The 27,520-nt window shown below is 34.7% G+C and overlaps 2 protein-coding genes across 5 annotated transcripts in view; one reads left to right on the top strand and one right to left on the bottom strand.

Moving 5' to 3' along the window:
• Nucleotides 1-1,740: 1,740 nt before the first annotated feature.
• Nucleotides 1,741-14,924, bottom strand: LOC129254846 (peroxisome assembly protein 12-A-like). Of its 3 annotated transcripts, none has more exons than XM_054893384.2 (10): nucleotides 14,574-14,924; nucleotides 12,506-12,703; nucleotides 10,945-11,053; nucleotides 10,205-10,326; nucleotides 9,528-9,680; nucleotides 8,759-8,834; nucleotides 6,496-6,577; nucleotides 4,834-5,011; nucleotides 4,022-4,125; nucleotides 1,741-3,519 (listed from the first exon to the last, which is right to left on the bottom strand). In XM_054893384.2, exons 2-10 carry the CDS (start codon nucleotides 12,626-12,628, stop codon nucleotides 3,402-3,404), a joined length of 1,065 nt encoding a protein of 354 aa, XP_054749359.2. In that variant the 5' UTR covers nucleotides 12,629-12,703; nucleotides 14,574-14,924; the 3' UTR covers nucleotides 1,741-3,401. The 3 variants fall into 3 exon arrangements, with proteins under 3 accessions (XP_054749359.2, XP_063965107.1, XP_063965108.1); XM_064109037.1 differs by having other exon boundaries at nucleotides 14,611-14,753; XM_064109038.1 differs by lacking the exon at nucleotides 14,574-14,924 and adding an exon at nucleotides 14,220-14,476.
• LOC129253578 (DNA repair protein RAD51 homolog 3-like) overlaps nucleotides 14,170-27,520 on the top strand; it is an 18,445-nt gene continuing 5,094 nt past the window's right edge. The window contains exons 1-7 of one of the 2 annotated variants that reach the window (XM_064109034.1): nucleotides 14,170-14,697; nucleotides 18,517-18,705; nucleotides 20,779-20,953; nucleotides 22,090-22,256; nucleotides 22,757-22,878; nucleotides 23,776-23,907; nucleotides 25,399-25,526. In XM_064109034.1, the coding sequence (XP_063965104.1) occupies nucleotides 14,580-14,697; nucleotides 18,517-18,705; nucleotides 20,779-20,953; nucleotides 22,090-22,256; nucleotides 22,757-22,878; nucleotides 23,776-23,907; nucleotides 25,399-25,526 (1,031 nt within the window). In that variant the 5' untranslated portion in view covers nucleotides 14,170-14,579. The remainder of the gene's footprint in view (nucleotides 14,698-18,516; nucleotides 18,706-20,778; nucleotides 20,954-22,089; nucleotides 22,257-22,756; nucleotides 22,879-23,775; nucleotides 23,908-25,398; nucleotides 25,527-27,520) is intronic. The other variant, XM_064109035.1, reaches the window with a different exon arrangement.

The raw sequence follows: 27,520 nt of genomic DNA, 5'->3' as shown, positions 1-27,520 counted from the left end.
TACCATCCAAAACTATTAGTTTTTCCTTTGTTTATCTTTAGACCACTGATTTTCTCTAATTCTTCAAAAAGGTTTTAAAGATTTCCAAGGGAGTATTTTTTATTTAACATTTATACATCATCATCATACAAAATTTTGTTTATTTCATGGTTCTCAAATTGAATTCCTTCAACATTTCTATCTTTCCTTAATTACCAAGCAAGTATTTCTATACAGAGCAGAAACAAATATGATAAAATGAAAAATCCATAATTTATTGTTCGAAATAGACATGAAATGAAATACTCCGAAAATTTGCTTTGCCCAATTGATCGTGGGCCCGGCAGCCACTGTGCAGCGCCAGATCGACGAGGCTCTATCCCTTTAATCGTTGAACGCCAAACAGGGTAGCAGCAACTCCCATCTTTTAATGTCTTTTGGTCTGACGCGGCCGGGGTTTGAACCCCCGACCTCCCGGTTGTGAGACGGACGCTCTACCAACTGAGCCAACACATATAGGAGGAAATCCGTGTCTTTTTACGCCCCCCCCCCCGATAACCTGAAGAAAATTCCCCATTCATAACACAACTAGAGTGTAAAACACGGACACACGAAGAGAGTCAGAAACCAACCAGTCAATCAACCTACCAGGAATCAATCAGTAAAGCAATCTACTAGGAATCAATCAATCAACCTACCAGTCAACCAATCAATCTACCAGGAATCGATAAATCAATCAATTTACCAGGAATCAATCAGTCAATCAACCTACCAGTCAACCAATCAATCTACCAGGAATCGATAAATCAACCTACCAGTCAACCAATCAATCTACCAGGAATCAATCAGTCAATCAACCTACCAGTCAACCAATCAATCTACCAGTAATCGATAAATCAATCAATCTACCAGTAATCGATAAATCAATCAATTTACCAGGAATCAATCAGTTAATCAACCTACCGGTCAATCAATCTACCAGGAATCAATCAGTCAATCAACCTACCAGCAATCAATCAATCTACCAGGAATCAATCAGTCAATCAACCTACCAGTCAACCAATCAATCTACCAGGAATCAATCAATCAACTAATATACCAGGAATCAATCAATCAACCTACCAGTCAACCAATCAATTTACCAGGAATCAATCAGTCAATCAACCATTCAACCTACCAGTCAACCAATCAATCTACCAGGAATCAATCAATCAATACCAGGAATCAATCAATCAACCTACCAGTCAACCAATCAATCTACCAGCAATCGATCAGTGAATAAATTTACCAGGAATCAATCAACCTAACAGTCAACCAATCAATCTACCAGGAATTAATCAATCTACCAGGAATCAATCAATCAACCTACCAGTCAACCAATCAATCTACCAGGAACCAACCAGTCAGTCAATCAACCTAACAGTCAATCAATCAGTCTACCAGGAATCAATCAATCTACCAGGAATCAATCAGTCAATCATTCTACCAGGAATCAATAAATCAATCTACCAGGAACCAACCAGTCAATCAACCAACCAGGAATCAATCAATCAATCAACCAATCAATCTACCAGTAAAATACACCATCTATAATTGACCTACCAATAAATAAGTAAATTAATAGATAAACGTACCAATAATTTAACCAATCAATCAACACAGCAATCAGTCCATCAAACCACCAGTCAATCAAGCAACTATACCAGTCAACCAATATTAAAATCAACCCATTAATAATGAATCAATCTACTGGTTAATCAATTTATCTTCTGGTAAATCAACCAATCAATCAATAAGCAAATCAATAAATTAACCCATCAGTCAATCAATCATTCGAACAGTGAATTAACCAATCAATCAACCTACAAGTCAATCAATCTACCAATTAATGAACCCTACAGTTAATCAATCTTCCAGTAGTCTATCAAAACTATAGTAAATCAACACTCAATTAAACAAATTTATAATATTCAATTGAAGTACATGTATAACGATTGCTCTGAAATCAATCATAATTATGATATATCAACAAGTGACACAGTGCTAACAGCACTGTTATAAATATCTCATGGTTAGCATTTAGGGTTCCATTGCATAATAGATCGAGTAACAAATGCTCATTTTACCACCATGAAAAAACCAAATTGCAACAAGAATCTTAAAAAATCTGAGGTGCAAGTGAGGTTTATTATATTGTAAAAATATTACAAAATACTCTCGCTTCAAGCATTCTTTTGAGACAATATTGCAATTTTCCAAAACCAAAAATGCTACAAATTATGGACTGTAAAGTAAATATTAGGATAACTAAGATAGATGATTATAGACTTATGTCTATCACAACTTTCCATGTAATGCAGGCCTGCTGTACATATGCATTTCCCACCACACGGGATAATTTGAGCAGACAAAAAAGAATTTACCAAGTTTCTTGTTTGTCTATCTGCTGCACATGTACTATTTATGTTCTACTTGTTTATCAGTTTAATGGGTGGAGCATGAGTGCTTCAGAATTGAAGGTGAGCAGTGGGATTATTGAAATTTAGGTATTTTATTCATATTTTATAAAGCACTCACAGCATCATCGATGCCGAGAATATTACTATGGCAGTCATTGGCCGGCATACAGTAGTGTTGAGAGTATATATCAGGCTTCCACATTACCTTGCTACACCGTCAAATGGTGGTTGAGTAGAGTGATGATGTAGTAATATCAGTCCTAGCACCATCCTAATCACAAGTTTACAGCAGTGGCTGGTGTAAAGATCGACATAACACCATCACCATCACCAAACACCAAACTTAAAATCATCTCTATGATTTATGACTTTAAAATAAATAATACTGTTCTTATTCTAATTAGACTATCATTACACAAATCAAACTTTGAAAACATTGTAAAATGTTACAATATTAATCAAAGAAATATCATAAAAATATACTACTTTATCTCAGTAATAATTTGATCTCAAATTTTTGCAAGTAATAGATTGCACATGAATACAAAATAAAGCACTTAATCACATTTCTTTTTATTTCAAACTAAATATGATTAGCTGTCCTTGTGGAAGACTTTGAAAGATCTATAGTCTCAATCTAGTCTGAGTCTCAACTATCAGGAGGGTATAGTTTAACGAGATGATAGAGTTCTAAAGGGTAGCATTTCACTGGACAGCACTGGTGTTTCTGGACTATGGAAGATCTATAGTCCCAGTCTCAACTTTCAGGAGGGTAGAGTTTTATGAGATGATAGAGTTCTGAAGGGTAGGGGGTCACTGGACAGCGCTGGCGTTTCTTAACTATGGACGATGTAGTCTCAGTCTCAACTATCAGGATCGTAGAGTTTGATGATATGATAGATTTCTAAAGGGTAGCAGGTCACTGGACAGTGCTGGTGTTTCTTGACTATGGAAAATCTAGTCTCAACTATCAGGAGGGTATAGTTTGATGAGATGACAGAGTTCTGAAGGGTAGCGGGTCACTGGACAGCGCTGGTGTTTCTTGATGTAAGTGTAGATACAAGGGTAGCAGAATACATAGCTGCAGTATGAAATAAGTTAGGGTAGAAATGAATTGAGAGTATGATCAGGTAGTAGATATAAAATTGCCAAATTGTGAATAAATTCATCAATAAACTTTTTTTCATATAACTTTTTCTATGTTTTACAGTCTGCTTTGTGTATTCCTAATTTTACATGAATTCATTTTATGCAAAAAATGTTTGATAGATTTGAGAAATATTCAAAAATTATAATAAATCTGAACTATATGTTGTGCATAATTCATAAATATGAATTAAAGATTTAATTTTCTATACTCCTTAAAGTGATGGAGCTTGTTGATAGTAAACTATCTTAAATTCTACAGATATATATTAGATACCATTTTGGAGACTCAAGTAAGAACTTGTTACACCCAGTATGTGTGCTTAAAGACAGCGTGACTACAGCTCAACATTTACTTTACATTAAATGGCTATAGTTGGCGCCATTACATTATTCACTTTAAGACATGATCGTTTCATATTTTAGTCTTTATTTACCCTGATGTTAATAAAGTAGTATCATTTGTTCTTTTCTTCTGACAAAGAGGGCAGAGTGTCACATCCCTTGGTAGGAGAATCTGACAGTATTCTGGTTCACGCTCCTGTAAAACAAAAACAACAGATGCTAAAGTTGGTATTAAAAATGAGTATTGCGGATTTGTACCCAGCCTGTTCAATAAATTGATCTACACAATCTGAGGTACATTGAAAGAAACTGTTGATAACTGTTATAAACTATAGACAACTTGAATATAATTAGCTAAGTGCAAACAAGTAACTGAAAATCACTGACGAGATGCTTTGAGAAAAGTTGCCCAAGAATTTGTCAGGGACTTTACATAGGAACTCTTTGTAATTCATCTACTAGATCTCATTTCAAAACCTCATGGTTTGATTTTTTTAAATGAAAATGATTGGGTATGGAACTTTGTTATGAACCAACACTCAAGGTTCTACAGAGAAAATAAATAATGGAGGGGAGGGGGGATATAGCGATGATAGTGGATATTTTGTTGTGTCTTACAGGTTTACAGTTGGTCATAAGGGTTCCATGACATTTGCTCTGGCGACAATTGTCCTGATGGTAAATCTGCATTGTAAGCCAAACCTAAAACCTTATGTCCACAACTAAATAAACCTTAATCCCTATTTTTACATTATTCTGAAAAATCTGAACCCCAAAATCTATGACAATCCTAACTCTAACCCTATGCCCTCTGAGATATTAAGACCGGAACAAAGGTTGCAGTAGCATATGTTGTGTCACTGGTCAAAAGAACTTCAAATCAACCACTCTATTCATAATTCACCTTAGGAGGTTCTGGAATTGGCAATGAAGTAGCAGCTAAGGCAGACTGGTGATCTTCACTCATGTACCACCATTCAAGAAACTGAAGAAAGAAGACACCCACAGATAAACCATTTGAGATAGCAATAGCAACTCCCCCTACCAGTCTCTTCATGTAGTACAGCAGTCTTGATTTCAAACTAGAATACAATCATAGAAACAAAAATTGAGATATTATAGTAGATTTGCATTGTCTTAATGTATTGAAATTATTATATCAAAAAAGAGTTCCGAATAGAAGCAGAGAATGTTCTTTTCCTGATCTAATTGGGCCATTATTAAAATTGTACTTTTTTTCCAAAGATAATCTCTAAATGTTCCTGATTGGCGATACATGGAATGTATCATTATATCAACAGGTTCCAAAATATGATAAGTTTTCTTTTTCTCATTCTAGCAACTTATCTTCTATTTTGATGGTGCTAAGATATTTCATTGCAAGTTGTGGTATTTAAAATATCAAGTATCATTATTATTATCAGAATCATTGTGACCTCCATCAGGCAAGGTGGCTCTATGGTAGAGGATCTCCCTCTTGAATGCATCAGGGAGGTTCTATCCCTGGCCAAGTCGTAAAAAAGATTGAACAATGAGATATTCTGACTTCCAGCTATTAAAAGCCAAAGGCCCATATTCTGAAGTCAGGTTTAACTTAGACCACGGTCTAACTCTGTGCTAAAATTATGGGGAGCCAAAAATTCATAAATTCTGTTTCTCTTATGTTTACTATTTTGTATATCATAATAAAGTAAAATACTTCAAAATATTTCTGTTATCATTCCCAGACAATTATGTACAATTTGAGTGTCAAATGAGTTAATAAATTGGATGTGTGCTGTCAGGGATTTGTGCCCCAATTGGCTCTCCATAGTTAAACCACAACTTTAAACCAGGGTTTAATTTAAACCTGAGTTCAGAATACGGGCCAAAGGATCTATAGGCACACAGCAACAAGACTGGACAAGAGAAATCTTATTTATTTTACAAGGCCCAATGGTTTACAACAGGACCCGAAGTAAATGAAACACCGTACAGTTAATGATGAAAAGAAAACATAAAAATCATCAAATTCATCACAAAATATGTCTCATATTTCATTTTATTTTATAACATGGCCTTACAACTTGGACAAAGCGTTGGTAAAATAGGAAAGGAAATGGAAATTTAAAGAAATTAAGTTCTACATCTACCATCACTCAAAATATGTCATAAATGTTGTAAACATGAATATATTGTAGCTGGCAATTACTAATTTTCTTAACAAGCTAAAAATAATTGAGAGCTTGCCTATTCATTTGGCATGATAACCAATCAGTATGAAAGTTTTCCCCAAATATAAAATGACAAATGTGAATGAAGCTCACAATGTCATGGTCTGTACTTTGAATCCTCTTTCAATCAGACATAACAGACATACTCCATCATTATATCTTCACATTGCATATCTAATCCTTTAATCTTTCTCCATTTTTCACTGAAAAGACTGATTATTTATATACTAATGTATTGTATTCATTATTCACCATGGTGGGTTTTTGTTCATAGCACCCTTAGATATTCATTATCATACCATATTATGATAATGTTCATGGCTGAATATAACTAAACCTTTCTTAATAATTACCTTAGATCTGCAGATAAAATTGCATCACTGGAGTCACTTGATAACAACATATCTTCCCTGGATAAGTATTGTAATTTCACCCCTGAGTAAAAAAAAAAGATACAATGAAGAAAGCAAGTATGGGTAGGTCTTCCAATCAAAATTTATACTTCATGGGACCCCAGGAGTTTTCTTGAAATCTAACCTAAAAAAATTAATAACACATGGATTGCATAATCTCATATGATTTTTTACTTAGGCGATCGTCTGATTAGCAGATGGTTGATGGTGATTGCATTCAAGGAACAAAAGAAAATTGAAGCAGTGCAGAGATATATTGGTTGTGACATCTTTCCACCTTGAGCATATATTTTCAGTGCCCAACCTGCAGAGAGTTGTGACTGATTCAACCAATCCCAACAATGGAAGGCTATAAATGTCATACTTCTTCAAACAGGAAATATACAAAACATCCCTTTAAAATAAAGAGCGCAGTCTCCGATCAAAACAATGATGTATAAAACATGAGTATACAAAATATCTATTCTATATGTTTGCATTCCTGGATTTTCATAATTATGACTGATCATCAAACAAATCTCAACTCTTTTTAAGAAAGGCCCCATGTAATCATATAATCCTGCAATCTATAGCCTTAACCAATAACCTCTACCAGAGAGTAGAAAACTAATTCTTTGAATCTGGATCTGGTGCTTGACTGGTCGTTGTCTAAAGCTGATCTAATTTTGTTGTAGACCCCTCTATTCTAGAGTGAATAATGCAGATAATTTCTGTTCAAAAAGTATGTTTTCATGTATTTATACATCATAGAGCATTGTGCTTTTATAGTAAATTATTAGACAGTGCAACCCAAAAATAGGAAACTGTAATTAAGTGTATTTTTTCCAATCATTATCACAACTTTACCGGCACTTCATGAAATGTACATGAATAGAAAGATATGCTTCTCTTCTTGCATTTGAGATCCATCTCAACGTTCATTACGCACACATGACTGAGTTAGTACAATAGAAATTGGTGCTACAAAATTTTCATTTGCACGAGCAAATTGTATTTTCAAATGACTTTTTCTGGCTTTTACTACTATCTATCAGGACAACAGTGTTCATAACTTGAATATCCATCTTTTCCTCTTCTATATAAGACTTCATGTGTAAAATATGAATGAAGCATGATCGAGAAAATGTTGCATGAAAACATGCTTGATTTCTACCTATTCGAAGGATCGTTGGAAAACAAGCATTTCGTTTTCCCAACAAAGCAGCAGACAATAGGCTAACAGAGAATGCTGTTCAGGCAGGGGAAGGAAGGCCCTTTATAGTTGCAGGCTGCAGTCTATGGCTATGGGAATTCAATGTTATAATGGTAACGATTATAATTTTTATCTCAAACTTCTATTAGTCATTTCAATCGTTGCTACATTTCAAAGGGGTAGCGGATTATGTTTGGAGGAGGCAGGGCGAAGCAGAAAAGGGTACATCACTTTTTACACGAGTAGAAGAGAAAGCCACATTTAGCTCGGAAGGTTTTCCTTTAAGTGGGTAACCCCCATCCAACATTCCACTGCCCCTGCCTGGTCTAATCATTTCAAGCAATATTTATTACTTGAGTTCAAACATAACATTCAAGCCAACCACAAAATCACACTCATTGCGCATTCAACAGTAGCCCAATGTCTGCTGGTTTGTTAGAAATGCTTATTTTTCAATGATCCATCCAATAGGTAGAAATCAAGCACGTTTTCATGCAACTTTTTCTCAACCATGCTTCAATCATATTTTATGCACATATGAAAGATGAAAGAATTGATATTTGAATTATGAACTTTGTTTTCCAAATAGATAGCAGTAAAAGCCAGAAAAACCCACTTAAAATCATTTGTTTGTGCAAATGGAAATTTAGTAGTACCACTTTACATTGTTCTAACTCAGTCATGTATGCATTCTGAACGTTGAGATGGGCTTGAAACGAAAGAGGAGGCAAGCATATCTTTTCATTGATGTACATCTCATGAATTAAACTTATGATCAACAAAGGAAATAGTTACACAATACACTGAATTACGGCTTCCTTTTTCTGGGACGGACTTTAGAAGAAAAAAAACTGAAAATGACAAGCCATCAAATCAATATTGATAGAAAAAATAAGTATAAATCTTCATATTTTACTACGATCACTGGTTATACCAGTGTGAGATTTACTAGAGTAGATTTACGTAATTTAACAAATAGAGTAAGAGACAAAAATAAACATTGTATGTTACCTGCAAGTTTAAGGAATGGAGAATGGACATGTGACTGTCTGAACAGATATCGGAGTTGATACACTAGAATAGATGACTGTGAGAGATGTAACGTAAAAATAACAATAGTAAATGTTACTTGTATAGTGCATATCATTCATATAGCAGAGTGCTAAAAATATGCAAATTATTCATACAATTAGGATTACTTCAGCAATTGATTAGAAACATTTGCTCTTCATTTCACATAAATGAATTTCCCATTTTATACACAGTCAATTAAAAGGAAACCTCCAAACACTAAAAGAAACTTCAAAAAGTGTCAGGAGCAAGGGATGCAACCCATTTGTGCGCAAGTGATATTTAAGGTCCACAATTCTGTTTTAATCAGAATAAAAAAGTGTAAAATATTTCAAAACAAAATGATGATGCTAGACACTAAAACATTTCAGAAAAGATGGTAGATACTTTTCTCAACATGTGGCACCCCATCTGGATTGTGAACTGATAAGCTCCTCATCATGCAAAAACTAAAACAAATTCATCTCACACTGTATCTCTTCCACTAAGGACACTAATATGGTGAGTTTTGGCTGAAAACTGAACAAGGGGGATATAAAGTTGGTGGGGGTGGAGTAAAGATAAGGACTCGCAAGTTGATAAAAGCCCATGTATTGTAAGCTACTGAAATAATTGGGTCGGTTTGGATATGAGAAAAATTATCCATGAAAAATTAAATTCAGACACGACACCCTAACATATTAACAAATTAACAGAAAATAAGACTTACTTCCCAAGAAAGATGTAGATATGGATACACAGCAAGAAAGATTTTCTTATATCTCTTAATGCTTTGCCGCCCTCTATCGCTCGCATCCAGAGATTCATCAGTCCACTTATGAAATTTGGCATCAAGTTTCAGCTTAATATATGGAATTACAACCTTGGGGGGAAAAAAGAAATATTAGATTTTAAAGGGATGAATACAGTTTGTTGCAAGTAGAGACTTTTTCTTATTTTGAAATGAAAAGAAGACACTTTCTGTCCACCTGAAATGTTTAGATGAAATTATAGTTATTAAATGCAACAAACATTCAGGGTTTGCCATACACCGTGCCTAAGGGCATCCAGCAGGTAGATCATATGGGTAGCCCTGCACAGTAGGATATGAGACAAAAAAGACCATGCCTCCAGAATCAATTCTTAATGGTATGGTAGTACACTAATCAATATATATATATCTGACTAAAATTTGCACTTAATTTCCCATTTATATGTATCATTTAATCCATCACCGCATTAGTCAAATTATCCTCATGAGATCTGTGTGATTGAGATTGTGTGTTTAATAATATCATATGACGTTTGCACTTTAAGCATTACCTTAGACTTAACTCTTTGTGAAACACCCTCCTGGTTTTAATAGACAGGTTTCATGAAAACATGATGGGACTATACATTACTCACAAGCAGTGCTAATGACAGCAAATGTTCTTTCTTTGGGAGACCTTGTGATATTGTAGAGGTAACAGAGGTTGAACTGAGGGGAACTCGCTTCAGGCTGTAAAAATTTTCTGCAAAGGATGCACCTGCATGAGAAGAAGAAGAGCTTTATCATAAAGGGAGGATAATGAGAAGAAATATATATCATGAGCAGTGTTCCTGTTGGGTGGAAGCAGGAATATCTTTCTTAAAAACATTTCTCCCCCCCCCCCACACAAACCCTAATTTCATGAAATTCTGGATCTGCCTAAACCCCACGCGAAACGAATGAGACAAGCTAAAGCTCAAAATTAACCAAATTACTTTAACCAACTTGTCACATTGTTCTCTGTGCAATCCTTGCGGGTGAGTATTTTTGCTACCCGCAGGTTGCCCGCATTGACAGTATCTTGCACGCATCTCTCACGCAGTTGCCAGCAGAAGCGCACGCAGAAAAATTTTGAACTTGCTCACAACTTTGTTGCAGGAGAGTTTGCGGGCAATCACCTGCAACTCACTCGAAAGGCTTGCACAGGACGATGTGACAGGGCCTTTACATAACAAAGTCATCTCACTTTTCTAGACAACAATGCCCAGGGAACACTAATTAACTAGTTATTACAGTTATTACAGCTATTACAGTTAAATTCCAGTGCATTTCACAATGACGATGGTTGCAGATTATAATTTAACCTTCATGAAGTCTCTGACTTAAATTTGCTTACTAGTGTTGGTGAGAAAGTGATGCTGTAGTATAAGATCAAGGGTGGAGTATACTTCATCAGACCATCGATGTAGTCTTCCAAACTGAGCAGGGTGATTCTCAGCAAGTACCTGGTAAAGTAAAATAATCTCTATACACTAACATAAAGCAAATACAACAATAATCTATTCAGTTACAATACAATATTCAATTTGTTGTCTAATATAAAACTTGACTTTGAATAAACCACTCCTTTTATTCTTTGGGGAAAATCCTAAAACACTTTAGAGAAAAGTCATTAATACCTCGCAAATCAAACAAAGTTTAGATTGCAATATTAGTTTTTTATTGAAATTGAAAATTTTCATTCAATATCATTTCATAAACTCTAGAAAATTAGTCTATATTTCCTGTTGCAAGAGCAAACTAGCACATCAATGATGTGGAGCTCATCCGGCATCTTGCAACAAAATTTAACACAATTTTTTATTTCATCCCAGTTGATACTGTAGTGAATTATATTGGAGACATAAATTGAGGAAACAGAATTGAAATTGATGAAGAAATGACAGAGAAGCACTTTTTGGTGATTTATGAATAAAATTTGTATGAATTAGCATAAATAATTATCTAGTCAAAATTTCTAGAATCTGTGTAGAACCTTGGTGAACCTCATGTAGCTCTCAGATGGAACAAAAAAATCAGTCAACAACTAAATAAGCAGCATTTTTTGTGAGTTTTGAAAAATATGCATAAATTAGCATATTTAATTAATTTAAAAATTCTGTGTAGAAATTTTGTATCCCCACCTAGAGCTATCATATAAAGGAAACAAAATTAAAATTGATCAACAAATGAAGGAGAAAGGGCATTTTTTGTGATTTATGAATAAATGTTGCATAAATTAGCATAAATAATTTTCTAGTCAAAATTTCAAAATTCTGTGTGGAAGTTTGGTAACCCTCATGTAGCTCTACCAGATGGATGAAAAAAAAAATCGAAGTTGGTCATCAAATAAAGACGAAGAAGCATTTTATGTGAATTTTTAAAAATATGCATAAATTAATTTTGCATAAATTAGCATAAAATTTTTTCTAGCCAAATTTTGTGTAGAAGTTTTGTGAACCTCATGAAGATCTACCAGAAGGAAGCAAAAAACTCAAAATCGGTCAATAAATAAAGAAGGAACAGCATTTTTTGTGAATTTTGAAAAATGTGCATGAATTAGCATATTTAATGAGTTTCAAAATTCTGTGTAAAAGTTTTGAATCCCCACCTAGTGCTATCATAATAAAGCAATCAGAATTGAGATCGGACTTTAAATGAAGAAGCAGAATTTGGAAATTGTGGACGGACAACAGACGACGGACGCCACGCCAATTCAATCCCTCAATTGCAAATTTGTAAATAAGACTAATGATTGATTTAAAAAAAGAAAAAAATTCTTCTAGAAGTTCTATGCAATGTCTCCAAAGTCTAGGTTCTTTGAGAGCCAACAATATTGTGCAGTAGTAGAACAATATTCTAGGATGCTGTTGAATTCTTTAAAATGATGTTTTCATGAAGAGTACCCTTTGACTTACCTTTAAGAAGTAGGACAGAGCAGGTCTCAAAGTAACCATTAGGCTCTCTTGGGCAAGAACCTCAAAGAATGATGGTCGATTGTCAGTGGTTGCTGAAGTAAGATGAGCTCCGAACTCTGCCATTGTGATTTAGAATTTGCACACATCAGATTGCAGAATAGCAGTATCTCAGTTTCTTCTCCAGGTAGCCAAAGTTTCCTTTAACAATAAAAAAGATCGATTTCTAAAACAGATTGACTGCTGAAATTAGACATTTGCTCACTATTGAGCAAAACAAGCCATGGAACGATGAGTGAAATTCTTCAAGTTGTAAATAGTCAAGTACAGTAGATCGAACTTAGAAAAAAGGTCAATAATAATCTGGAGAAAAAATAGACTACTAATAAGAAATATAATATCATTTTGTTTGGAAAAAGTTATAAAAATACCTGTCAGCTATCATTATTTAGTGTTATTAAACAACCTTTTACCACTGAATTCCAGTGTGCAATCTCGTCATAATCTAAGTTTTTCAAGTACATGGTATTGAAATTCATCCAAACGTGCAGCAAAATGTATATACATGCACAAATTGCTTAGTTCTGAACTCGTCCATATCACAAATACATATCTAACGTTAACTCGGGACTACCTGTTACTAGATCTACTACACAAGCTACCATGACTATACAGCAAAGACAGAGTTGCATCCCTTTTGCTGGTATTTCTCAGCTGAGCGAGACATGGACATGCAAGATATCCACTATCAATGGAAGTTAAGTTCGATCTACTTTAATGTTAGATGTAGAAAAATTAGAAATCCCCTTAAGGCTTGAGGGGGGGGGCAATGGGGACTAATGTCCCTCACACTGTGTACGAGTACGTAGCTAGCCGTCTACCGCGTCTGGGCTGTGAAGGAGAAGAAATTTAAAAATATATGTTTAAACACTCCAATTACTTACGTTACGGCCCACCCATCCAACAACTGAATGTAAGTTTTATTGTTTATCCTTGGTTTTAGGGACATAAGTTATTTGTAGATCTACACAAAAGTGCTTGCTACCTTCAAACTGATCCAAATTCAAAGCATACTAGACTCTGTTAGGGATCAAATCTAGGAATTAGATCAATAAAATTGTACTTGATTAAACAATAGTTAGTATCTGCACTATTTCATTCATAGACCTTATTTTTAATTTAGTTGCCCATAAATTTGAATTATCCAAAGTTCCCCTTATCGAACTGCTTATCATATTTATTTCACAAAGCAAAACTGACATATTGTATGTAGGCCTATGAGAGAAGCCGAAATTCGAGATCAAGCGGAAATCATTACCAAAGATAACCTCAATAATTTAATTCGTGTAAATTCTTTCTTTTTTTTTTGAGTATTTTTTTAGTTTTTACTTTTATCTTATTTAAAGGCCTAATCCAGAATTACTTAATGTCGACCGTCATCGCCTCAGCTTCACTCACACCTAATGCGTTGCTACAACGTTAGTGCGATTAACTTTAAGTTTAACGTTTTTTAATTTTAGACTGATGATTGATACCGTACTGAATATGTCCCCTGCCCTGTTGCGGAGGAGTTTTTTATTTTTAACAAAATTTTCTGATTTTTTTTTGACGGAGTGGAGCCTGATGAAGTCTCAGCTCAGCAGAGCACATCCCAGAAAGAAATAGACCTTTTTATATGGGTCTACCTCAGACTCGGCTCCACTCCTAACGTTAGTACCAAGTCAGACCAAGTCCAATGAGGTCCAAACATTAACATGCTCGGCTCCATTCATTCTAGGCCAAGTTCAAGCTTCAGCAGCATGCAACCAGGCAGTATACCAGGCCCAGGGGCAGGGCCCCGGCGCGCCTTAGTCTTCTTTATCTTCTGAATATTGATGCGTTTGGATGTTACTGTTAATGTTATAAGAAGACCCCACAGAGGCTTAGACTTAGCCACGTACGGACGGACAGCAGCCCGATCGACCGACCGGCCGCGCCGCCCGGCCATCAGCCCGGCGCGATCATCACGCGACTGCCGACATTGGAAACATGCGCGGGGAATTCAATTTGATATCCTGTTTTTACAATTTACCTCACGATGCAGCGTGACATAAATAGCTTTCCTATACCTCCATCCTTCAGACTGAAGCTGAACAATGCGGGATTTAGTTCTACTTCTGATATCTTGGAGCTGAAACCATCAGAACTCAGCAAGGGTAAGCAAGCAGCGACATATCCTGTTTTTATCCAGCAAAAGTTTCGTTTGTAGTCCCATATATTTACAATTATGTTAGTTGGTTTCTCCCTAGAACTTAGAAGCCATATCATATGCCAGCATCCATATCGGCCATCTGAGTCTGACTCCGAATATTTGTAACTTACTAGTAGTTTATAAATTTGTGTGAATCACTGCTGGCATAAATCGTGGCCCGGCTTCGTGGGGGGGGGGGGGGTGGGCCGTAAAGATTTTGGGAGGGGATACTGTATATCCTTCAGTTTCAGGGGGGGGGGGGTGGAGTTACTGCGGCAGCCCGAACACGTAGAGTAACATTAATAATACATTCTCCCACTTTTCAAGAATTTTTTTTTCTTTTTTAGTTTTATTTTTCTTCATCCTAATGCCAATATTATAATGCCTTCTAAGTGCTAAAATTTACCTAATTTTGCATTCTAAAAAAGTAAAAGTGCAAAATTTCTTGCACAGTTGCTCCGCTCCTAACTTAGTGCTCATGACGAATCTTAGTTTTCTTACAAATTAGGCCATAAAAAGCAGATATCTTCTAAGTTCTAGTAGTAGTACACCAGACCAGAGCTCTGAATTTTCAGGGTTAGGCTCTATTGATCAATTATGTAATTGATTATATTTTTTGAGTAATTGCAATTTGTAATTGAAATTTTTAAAGGGAAAGTAATTGTAATTGAAAAATTGTAATTGACTTCAATTACTGGATTTGAATAAAGAAAGAAAAATCCAACAAGCATAACACTGAAAATTTCATCAAAATCGGATGTAAAATAAGAAAGTTCTGACATTTTAAAGGTTCTCTTAATTTCACAAAACAGTTATATATGCACATCCTGGTCGGTATGCAAATGAGGAGACTGATGATGTCATCCACTCACTATTTCTTTTGTATTTTATTATATGAGATATGAAATATTCTAATTTTCTATTGTCAAATGAAACAGTGATTAATTCCTCCCTGAACATGTGGAATTAGCTTTGCAGTTTAATGCTACATGTATATGGTTCAGTCAAGTCGGTCTTTATATGGTCAAATCTGTAAAAAATGAAATAAAAGAAATAGTGAGTGATGGACATCATCAACTGACTCATTTGCATGACACTGTTTTGTGAAAAATATGCGAAACTTTAAGTTGCCATAACTTTCTTATTTTACATCCGATTGTGGTGAAATTTTTAGTGTTATGCTAGTTTTTTTCTCTACTTATTCAAATCAATATTTTGCTGGGGTGGACTTGACCTTTAATCTCTTGCATGCAAATATATCCTTTCCCATGCAGTGGCGTAGCTAGGATTTTTTTCCTGGGGGGGCACTGGGGGGTCCTTGCTTTTTCAGGAGGGGCACCATTTTTTAGGTGTGTGTGTATGTGTCACAAAGGCGGATCCGACTTTCGCCAATAGGGGACGGTGCCCGAAATTATCTTCACCTATATTTTCCCGATCAGTCACTTCTTAGTTTTATTCTTATAAAACAACATTAACATGAAATAATCTCATAAGCCTTATAAAAAGTGCGAGCGCGAAGCGCGAGCGATTTTTTTTTACTTTCATGTATTTTGTCCTGAAAATTTAATATTCTGGGCAATGTTATGTGTGATCCTGAACAAGATTCGTATGTAACTAGATGGTTACTGCGAACGCCAAGCGCGAGCAGAAATTTTTATTAACTGTTCTAGCATTATCGAAAAGGGACCTGTTAAGGACTGCTTACAGTTACCCACGAAGACGGTATATATTTCAATAATGCGAGCGTGAAAATTCCGACCTAAAAATGGTCATTCTAAGCACTTTTTGTATTAATAAATGGGATAGGTATGTAACTAAACAATTGATGCGAGCGCGAAGCGCGAGAGGTAGAAAATTGAGATCTCAGACCTAAAAGCGGGACACTCTAGTCATATTTTGTAAATCATAAATAGGATATAGTTAATTGGGTATCATTAATAATGCGATCATGAAGCGTGAGCAGACAATTATTGATATTCTGATGTGAAACTGGATAATTTAAGTACATTCTAAATAAAGAACATGCAGGCTATCGCGCATGTTTTAGATTTAGACCTAGAATCTGAGCATTCTGAATACATTTGTTTTATGGAACATTATGGAATACACCTAGACAATATGAACTTGGCAAATCAAACAATGTGACCACGCAGCGTGAGCTTAAAATGCTGATATGTAGACCATAAAAACGGACATTTTACAGAGCACTTAAATTTGTAAATGAAAACAAAAATATGAAAGCTCGATGTCCGAGCTAAAATATGTTTTGTACATAGACTTCAAAACTTGCTCCATATCAGCCTATTGAGCAAGATATGAATCTCATCGAACAGGCAATTCTGGCGCGAAGCGCAAGCAAACATTTTATATGGTAACATGAAAGATTTTTTTTTTGCAAGTCTTCCCCTCACATTATTTCATTCACTCGTCTTCCTCCTCTTATTTTCCTCTTCTGTCTTTCTTCTTTTTTTTCTTTTCTCCTTTCTCCCTTTTTTTTTGCTCTGCCAATTTTTTTCAGGGGGGGCACCTGGGGGGGCACACCAAATCTCAGGGGGGGCACGTGCCCCCCCATGCCCCCCCGTAGCTACGCCACTGTTCCCATGATGTGGAGCCAGAGGAAAGAGGATACATTGCTATAACAAGTGCACAAATTGAACATCTGAAATATTTGGGACAAATTTGCAAAACAAAATAGGTTCTAACACGGAATCAAACTATGTAATTTTTTATACTAGCAAAATTACATTTCGTATAAACTCATGTAGTGGCCTGATTTTGTTAGTAAGAAAACGTAAGATGTTTACTAAAATCTTTAGAATTAAGTTGGGAATACCTCCTCAAAAAGTGAGTTTTTAGTGGATGAAAATATTTTTCCTGCCCCCTATAGTTGAAAGCTGGATCAGCCCTTGATGAACGAGGTCACAACTCTCAATTCAAGTTTACATTCATGTTGTACATCATGATTTCTACAAATGAAACTAAAGCATGCAGATCTGCATATTATTGAGAATGTCAGTTGACTTTAGCATTGAAGGGAGTGATAGGCAGGATCAATGCTCTCTAAGCTAATAATCATTCATTTTGTCAGTTTCTCTCAAACATAGAATTAAGTTGAAATGGATGACACTACATACAAAATATAAATTGATTTCATGAAAGTAATTGAAATTGTAATTGACAAAAGTAATTGTAATTGAAAAAAAAATTAATTTAATTGAAAAGTAATTGTAATTTAACATTTCTTCAATTACCTAATTGTAATTGTAATTGAGCCCAACCCTGACTCTGATGATAGGATGCATATTTAAATTTCAATTAGGTTTTTGATATATCCCTGTCAGTATACAGTACGAGAGACAAGTACCGAACGCACATCATTGTTTTTTTTTTTTTTACCATTGTACTCGCTGCTGTGTATTTATCATTGCAGGTGACAGCTTTGTACTCTTTCAGATAGATTTTGTAAGCTACAAAAAGTAATTAGTGCACACAACTCAGAAGAGAGAAGACAAAATTTGACATCAGTAAATGAACTGGTGACTTAAAGCAGGATAATTCCAACATTTTTGGATTTAGTATAAATTAAGTTAATGTAGAATGTGGTCAGTGACAATTACAAATCTTGTCTTTGTCAATAAAATTGATTCTTAATGGCATATTTTTGTGGTTTTATATCATTCTCAAAGTCAAGTATCAACTTAATAATTCTCTTTTTTTTCTTCTAGTATTATATTGTGTAGATGTAATTGTCATAGTTTTTTTCTTTAACCTAACACCTTTTCAGAGATAAATATTTCTAAAGAGGATGCTCTGGAGCTGATCAAGACATTTAAGTCGGGAGCAATTAATCCTGTGCTGCACGAGAAATCAGAGAAAGATCTTGAAGACGAGGAGCTATTAAAAGGGATATCATCAGGCTCTGAATGTTCAGGACTAAAATCCAACAAACTTCCCGTTACTGGCTCAATATCAGGTGCTTAAAATAACATGGTGCATCATGTTTTTATCAGAGTACTGGGTTTAACATTTCCAGTGAAACAGCATGATTTCCAATTCACAAATAATATTTATGTTTTTAATCATGCCTTTATTATTTAGATTTATTTCATTCATTTATTTATTTTCTAATCAAGCCATTTGTCTCAGTCTCTTTATCATTCAATTAATACAAGTTTGTATCCTTCTATCTGTTCATCAGTCCACCTTTCACTCTCTATCCATCACCTGATATATCAATCCTCCTATTATGTATTTCCACTTACCCGTTCATCATTTTATCTCTCCATTATATATCCATATTACCATCCATCTATCTATCCATATTACCATCCATCCCCATGTTCATCCATATTTCTGTTTCTCCATCCATCTCCCAATCCATTCATCTTTCTATTTCTCTCCCCAGCCATCAATCTATCCATATATGCCCATTGATCCATCAATCTTTCCACATTTACATCCATTCATCTATCCAACCACCTATCAAGCCTATCAAATTATCCTTATCTATCACTTCAACTATCGATCTATTCCGTCCGTCCATCCATCTATCTGTGGTCATGTGTCATGAAGTCACCTACTTTGGCATTACATGGTGATTTTTGTTTTTGGGTCGCCTCCTTAATTTCAAAAGTCTCTATCTCACTAACTATTATAGTAGAAGTGTACATTTTCTGAAAGGAAATTGCTTATTGAACCCAAATATTTTTAGGTGTAAGGCAAGTGTTATATTGTGTTGAATAGAAAAATATTGATAATTTTTTAAATCTCATATTAGTGATCATAATAATTTGTATAGTCCCCCTATGACCAAAATAATCATATATCTGTAAAAGTACAGAGTTAGACGTGTATATCAATGTATACCGGTAGTTTTATTGGGTTTATGGTAAAGAAATTACTTCAAAATCAACCAAAAGTTATGCAAATATTTTTCAAAAAATTGATATATTGTGTGTGCTATTTTCGCCTGCATTACCATTACATGGTAGGTATATCTGCTGTGTTCATCAGATTTTAAGGTATTAAAACAATTTAAAGCAAATTGTGATAGCATTAAACCAATTGATTATTCTAAGATTCTTCACATATTGTTAGTGTGAATGTCTCTGACCTGTGTCATTTGACCTTTAAGATCTGTAACAAAACTAGGTATCACTTTCATCAACAGAATAGTAGAAATCACATTTCTGTTTTTACACAAAAGCTACATTGAAATTAAGAATAATTGTAAAGAAAATATGTGCCAATATGGAAGAATTTTTGAGAAAAGTGAACAATTTTGACAATTTTTCTATTTCTTTTTCAATTTATTTTACCTTGTTTTTTGTTTTAAATGACAATGACATTGCCAAACTTATTTTTCAAACAATTAACAGTAAAGAGGAATGTTCTAGCTTTCACTTGATACCAAATTTGTCATTAGAAGTCAAATTTACACAAAAAATATTAACGTTTTACCCAAAATAGCACAAAATATTGAGAATCTCTATTGACTTTGTACAGGTGGCACTGCTCCGGCAGCACCACTTCCGGCATCAACACTGGTGCTCTGTCTTTAAAGATAGCCAAGTTCTATTTATCTTAGAGTAAGGAAACTGTGTACATTTTTAGCCAATGAATTCAGCTTCAATATAATACCAAACTTGTTGGCATAGCTCATATGGTTTTAAAAATATGTAAAAATAACTCTACAGATTAACCAAAATATATAACAGTACAACCCTTTTTGGTGGGCGACCTCATGACACATGGCCCTATCTATCTATCGACCTATCTATCTATCCATCTATCTGTCTGTCTGTCTATCCGTCCATCCATTTATCTATGATCTATCTATCTGTCTTCCATCCCTTTTATTAACAATTCCATCTAATTACCAATCTACATGTATCAGTCCAATACATACTGTTGCATCTATTATCCTATCCATTGATATTATCCATCCATCAAATACTTCATTAATTCCTACATCTCCCAAAACTCACAAACAGGCAAATGAGATCATCATGTGTCAATTTCCCATTTGGATTGACCAATCTTGCAGGTGTAGGGGATAGAAAGAGAACAGCTACAGCCTTTCAGATGCTTCAGAAAGAGCAGTCCCTACCACCCATCATCACATTCTGTGAAGAACTTGATGAGATGCTTGGAGGTGGTGTACCAATGAGCAAGATCACAGAGATCTGTGGTGCTCCAGGTGTTGGAAAAACGCAGACATGGTCAGTATCAGTGCCTTTTTATATTTTGCTTTGAGAGATTGCAACACAATGCCTGTAGGAGCCACCTTGTTTCTGTTCAGAGTCTATGAGAACTACATAATTAATTACTAATATTTTTTTCATTTTTGAATACACACACTTATTCCAAAAAAAATTGAAACAAGATGAGTGTGCCATCTATATGAGGCTGCCCATGTAACGAATATTAAAGGTCAAGTCCACCTCAGAAAAATGTTGACTTGAATCAATAGAGAAAAATCAGACAAGCATAATGCTGAAAATTTCATCAAAATAGGATGTAAAATAAGAAAGTTATTTTAAAGTTTCGCTTATTTTTCACAAAATAGTTATATGCACAACTTAGTCACATGCAAATGAAAGAATCAATGATGTCCATCACTAACTATTTCTTTTGTTTTTTATTGTGTGAATCATACAATATTTCAATTTTTAAAGATTTGACAATACAGACCAACTTGACTGAACCATAAAATGTTAAACAATGGTAATTCCACATGTTCAGTGCAAAATAAAACTTTGTTTCACAGGACAATGAGGAGAAAATTAGAATATTTCATATTTCATATAATAAAATACAAAATAAATAGTGAGTGTGTGATGTCATCAGTTCCCTCATTTGTATACGGACCAGGATGTGAATATAACTATTTTGTGAAATTAAGCGAAACTTTAAAATGTCATAACTTTCAAATTTTCCGTCCAATTTGATGAAATTTTCAGTGTTGAGCTTGTTGGATTTTTCTCTTTTTATTCAAATCCACTTTTGGTTGGGGTGGACTTGTCCTTTAAGTATCAAACTTTTTGTTACCCATCATTTTTTGTGACATAATTTATATGCGTCTATAAGATTTATTTTTTGTTTGGATTTTTTTTCTTGCAAAATACAATTCCCTGCCCTATCATATAAGTGTTTTTTTTTTACTTCCATTTTCATTTTGTGGCCAGTTCTTTTTTATCCTCTAAATTTCATATGGTCCTTTTATTTCAAGATGAATTTTCCTTTCTTCAAAGTAAAATAATATTTGGTCCCTCTTTCCCTGTGTGTAGGATTTATTTTGTTAATTTGTTTATGTAGAAAGGATAAGGAATTCTTTTTCTATTTCTTCTGATAATAGCATCCAGCTGTGTGTGGATGTCCAGATACCAGGATGTCTTGGAGGAGTGGAAGGTGAAGCAGTGTACATTGATACGGAGGGTAGCTTCATACCTAAGAGAGCATGGGACATAGCTCAGGCTGCATCAGAACATTGTTACACAATGGCCGGTACAGGCGATCAAACAGGTGTGTGGTCTAGGTCTAGGAAGCATTTCACACAGTGGCTCCACAGTGATCTGCTCTCATCCATTCACAAGCGATGATCTCAGTAGCTTGTGGCATGCTTATCATGATAAACTCCCTTTTGTATTAACTATTAAGGCAAGTGAGGGGATGGAGGGAATGAGGGAATCCATGGTATCAATGTTGCTCTTTCTATTTCAAAAGGGTTTAATAAATGAACAATGAATATTGAACAGACAACTCTCAATACATTATTTTTTTTCTCTTTGAGCATAGCCTTTTAACCCATATACATGTTTTTTAAACAGCCTTCCTTATCTCAATTTTTGTTAAATGATTCTATTCTTAAGTTTTCACTGATATGGAAATGATCATTGCTTGAAGTGATAGAAGAGCACTATACTTTAGATGTATTCAATCATGTTTTGCTATCTCTGTCATCATTAGAATCGTGAATTATGCATTATTATTCGACTATTACCTCCATGTGTTCTACTGTTCAGGCTTGCAAGACTTCACCACTGAGAAGATATTATCTAGTATCCATTACTTCCGTTGTCATAATCATGTGGAGCTCATTGCACTTGTCAACCTCTTGCCAGAATTCTTATCCAAAAATCCAAAGGTAATTATTCCCAAGATAAGATGTCTAAAAAAAATCTTTGACAGGGATGATTAGGTCCATTTAAGCAGAAGACCACTGCAGGGTTTTTATTGACCTAAGACCGCCCATGGGTACCTTTTTTTCAATCAAAAAATTGTCCTTAAAATATCAAAATGTGAGGCCTGCTACTGAATTAATAAGTTTTTTAAGGGGGAGTGAACTGTGTGTAGTCTCTCATTGAATGTGTGTTATAAATAAATAGTCTTAAAATATACATTTTCAGATATCTACTAATATTACAGAGAATAAATTGACCTATAAATTTGTATAGAGGAACTAAAATGTTTTGAGAGGAAAAGTAATTGTTTTGCTACTTGTTAACATAATTATTGCGGTATAAATGTATTGAGTAGTTAATTAACATGTTATCATTCAAGTGGGTCTATATTACTAGACTACACTAGCATTATGGGTCAGGAAACTGGCCAGATATGAGTAGTTGAGGACTTGAGATGGCGCTATTGGTTCATATCTGGTTTAATAGTGCCTACCTAGTTTCATTAGATAACAGGATAATTGTATTGATGTTGTATATTTTATTGTACTAGGTAAATTAATCCCTGCCCAAAAGTACTGGACACATTATGACAATATTGTCAGTAACGTTATTAGTCCTTCAACCTTTCACCACCCAGTTCCTTCCAGACAATGATTAGTTTAAATGAATAATAAAGTGGCACTATTACAGTATATTTCAAACATTCATCCTTTGTAATTATTAATTTTGATTTCAAGGGATCTTTGCCTTGGCTTTGCTGCCTTGTGCACACCACTTACTTGTACTATCAACATCCCTCTCTTCTTCCCCTGTCTCTTTCCATTTTTACCACTCTTGATTCACCAATCTTCAATTTTCAGGTGAAATTGATAACCGTGGACAGTATAGCCTTCCATTTCAGACATGATTTTGATGACATGTCTCTTCGTACCAGGCTCCTTAATGGATTAGCACAGAATCTCATCAGGATTGCTACTCAGTATAATTTGGCAGTGAGTTTCTCCACGTAGTAACCTTACCTCGTAATGCAAAAATTCCTGAATGTGTATAGAGTATTTATATTCTGAGTGTTTCTATGACATATTCAAAGTACCTATTAACTACTAATACTTTTGGCCAGGACAATCCTAACCTTTGGTATCCATATCTCTGAATTCATTTATCAGTGAACATGAGACCAAGGGGTTTGGCTTTTGATAAAATCATTCTTAATAGTCCCAGTTGTCTGATCACTGGATTGTCCTGTTCCATAAAGACTTACACTATGGTAACTTTGCTGTTATTGTCACTACCATGGAAATCTTTATTGTGCTTGGCCACTGAGCTATGTTACCATGGGAGTTGTCTTAATGATGTAATGTAACAGTTGTAAGTCTTCATGAAACAGACCCCAGATCATGTTCATTGGAATCATACTACAACATGAACATCAATGAGATTACCAAAATACAGTGTGATAATTTGACTTTTTGTGAAATAGCCCTCTTGTGAATTTCAACTTCAGAAAATGATGCTCCTTATTTCAATTTTTCCACATCAATATTTCAATACTTGAATACACAATACATTTGAATTACATTTAAATTGTTATCATCATTGTACATTTATATGACAACGAATGACTAATCATAAGTAGAACTGCAAGTCATTGTCTATTTCCCCACCTGGGACCCCGTCTTACAAAAAGTTGCAATTGATCCAATCAATCTTGACTGTGGTAATCCATCCACACCAAAAAAAATTTCTACAGGAAATTTGCACAATCTCCATAGTAAACAGAGAATCACACTGAATCTTCAAGAATACGATGAATACACATCATATCTCGAAGATATTTTGAACAAATTTGTGATTTAGATGTTGACGTTGCTGGCCATCCATAGTTGTGGTTGATTGGATCAATCTCAACTCTTTTTAAGATGCAGCCCAGGTGTATCTTATTCCATAAGTTCTCAGTCCAATCATGGCCCTGTGACACAAATATTTGTGATCAGTTGCAATTCATATCCTAACAATTTGATTGGTTGATAATGGATTGTTGAACAATATGCTCAAGTTAGAAAGTCAAAAAGGGGCCTAAGCTTTCGATCCTAGCGGAATCTTCGTCGGAGACAAAATGACAAACATATAAAGTGGAACAACCATAATATAGACCACAAACAAGCTACAGCAACACTAGAAACAAGGAGACAAAAGGGGCATTAGTGAGTAGAGAAGACCAATATGCTCAAGTAACAGTAATCTCGATCATTGTAATTTTGCAATTGATTGTAACCATTATGTGTTTTGTTTGTGGGTTTTTAAAAATGTTTTGCTATATTTTGATGCGAAATTACTTCATACTCTTTTATGCTCAGGACTGAAATGGATATTATTATGACCACTGTTGATTCTTCACTACTAACTACCCCCGGGTAAAAATGAAATATTTATTATTATAACATTGGTTCTCCCCCCACAACCTTTTCATTCCCTATGGTCAGGTTGTACTGACCAACCAGATGACCACTAAGATAGGAGAAGGGACATCTCACTTAGTTCCTGCTCTAGGAGAGAGCTGGGGTCATGCTTGTACCATCAGACTCATCCTCTACTGGAAACAAGCACAAAGGTAGAATTATAATACAAACTAAATAGTTAGCCCTTTACTACTAGATTCAATGATTCCCATAGATATTGTACAGGGGACAACCAGTTTCTAGAGGGACCAACATTCTCACAAAAGTTATGTGCATACTTACAGCCATGCTTGAATATATGATTGATTTCCGGTTCATCTTTTCTGTAACAGGGCCTAGATCTGACAAGGTGTATTTGTCATGCACTACCCATCTTTTGAATAGAAACAAAGCTTAAAATTGTCCCTCACAACTCTGCTCTTTTTATACATTTTACTACAAATCATCCGACCGAAATGCCATAAAGATTTATATATTTACATGTAAAATAGAGCTGGACTTCCATAAAGCTTAAAGTATACATCCAAAGAATCAAAAGTATTTTATAATGACTTTATGTGGTCATCATTGTAAAGGGGAAGTATTACTAATCAGATATATAACTTCACTTTTCAAAATAGTGATCAGAGATTGCAGAAATCAGCTCTCAAAAATGATTTATTTTCATGCCATATTTCTGCCTTCCACCGGTCCTCTTGCGAGCTCCAGCTGAGTGACGTCACACAATGAGCAGTGAGCAGCTGAGCTGACAGCAGCCCATTGGAGACGATCTTTCCAATCAGCGTTTTTTGCTCTTAGAATTGTTTATTCCTCTTAAGATTGGTCTTGTTATATAGATAAAAGTTTGAATTTACTGAACAGTGAAAAAAGTGCACATTTAACGTATTTTGGTAACCGATATTTAGCTTAGAATTGTTTTTTTTTTTTCAAGAAATATATGTGAATAAACAAAGCATATTTTCACGTAGAAATCACACTTGCGTCACATTAATGTTATAGTCAATATAAAGCATAGACATTCTTTTTTATGACTGAACAAAAATTATGAAATTTCATTAAGTAGCAAAGTCAGGAACCACAAAAAAACACGGCAATATCCATCGCGAAATGACTGAAATTGCAGTTGAATTGCCGAAGCATTATTAGGAAACAGCGGCGAGCGGACTTTCTTTCATATATCTTAAAAATGCCGTCGCGTTAGGGCTATGGTCTGTGGCCAAATGCGTTGGCCATTGTTTTGTCATGTGCGAGGACCCTGGTTCGAAACTCAGATTTTTTTTTCTGGGTATTTTTTTTTAATTCCTTCCCCGTCCCTACCCATCTTTTTTTTCTCTTTTTATTTTCTTGTGAAATTCTATTCAGACCTGTATTTATCAAATCTTGCTTCTTAATTGCTGCTTTTGATTTTCAAGTTCTTGATTAGATTATTTCTACTCTTATTTGGGATGGGAGGGGTAGAGTTAAAAGTCAAGTCCACATCAACTAAAAATTATTTGAATAGAGTAATTTCCCTTGTTTTTACTCAAAACAGTCATATACACAAAACAATGATATGCAAATTAGAGTTGTCACTCACATCACATTCGTTTCTATTTTTTGTGGCATTTTGTTTTTTATTCTTTGCAGATTTGACGATAGGAAACTCTTCATCTGATCACAATAGGTTATATTTACGGAACTGTTAAAATAGTAATTATATAAATTTGAATCAAAGTTTTTATGAAATTTCCTGCAATATCTTGTTATTTTTCTTTAAATTCAAATGAATTTTTGATTGCGTGGACTTCTCCTTTACTCTTAATGTAGGGAATGCATAGCAAAATTTATCCAGAAACAAAATTGTCTTAGAATATGCAGATCAGTAATTGGACACATGTTCACTTTTCTTTCATCAAGACCACTTCCTCACATCCACCAGGCTTTCAGTCTTATAACAAAAATGATGAACCATCACACAACATTCACAGTGCTTCACAATAAATATTTCACTTCTGTTCATACATGCAATAAATATTGTGGAAAACAAATAAAAGGCGTACCCATATTCAAATACCGTTTAAAAGGACAAATATATTATACCTTTCGAGAAAAATCAGCACGTTAAATATCTGATAACAAAACATAATTATGGGGCACTGCGAGAAAC

This window comes from Lytechinus pictus, chromosome 2 (assembly GCF_037042905.1).
Source record: "Lytechinus pictus isolate F3 Inbred chromosome 2, Lp3.0, whole genome shotgun sequence".
NCBI classification, from domain to species: Eukaryota; Metazoa; Echinodermata; class Echinoidea; order Temnopleuroida; family Toxopneustidae; genus Lytechinus; species Lytechinus pictus.
Note: the sequence above shows the minus strand (reverse complement) of the source record. Positions and strands in the feature narration are given on the sequence as shown.

Coding starts and splice junctions, on each gene's coding strand:
- LOC129254846 (XM_054893384.2), bottom strand. CDS start 12,628: ATGGCAGAGTTCGGAGCTCATCTTACTTCAGCAACCACTGACAATCGA. Junction 8,835..9,527: donor ATCTACATCTTTCTTGGGAA/GTAAGTCTTATT, acceptor CATCTCTCACAG/TCATCTATTCTAGTGTATCA. Junction 3,520..4,021: donor ACTACTTTATTAACATCAGG/GTAAATAAAGAC, acceptor TTCATACTGCAG/CTATGTATTCTGCTACCCTT.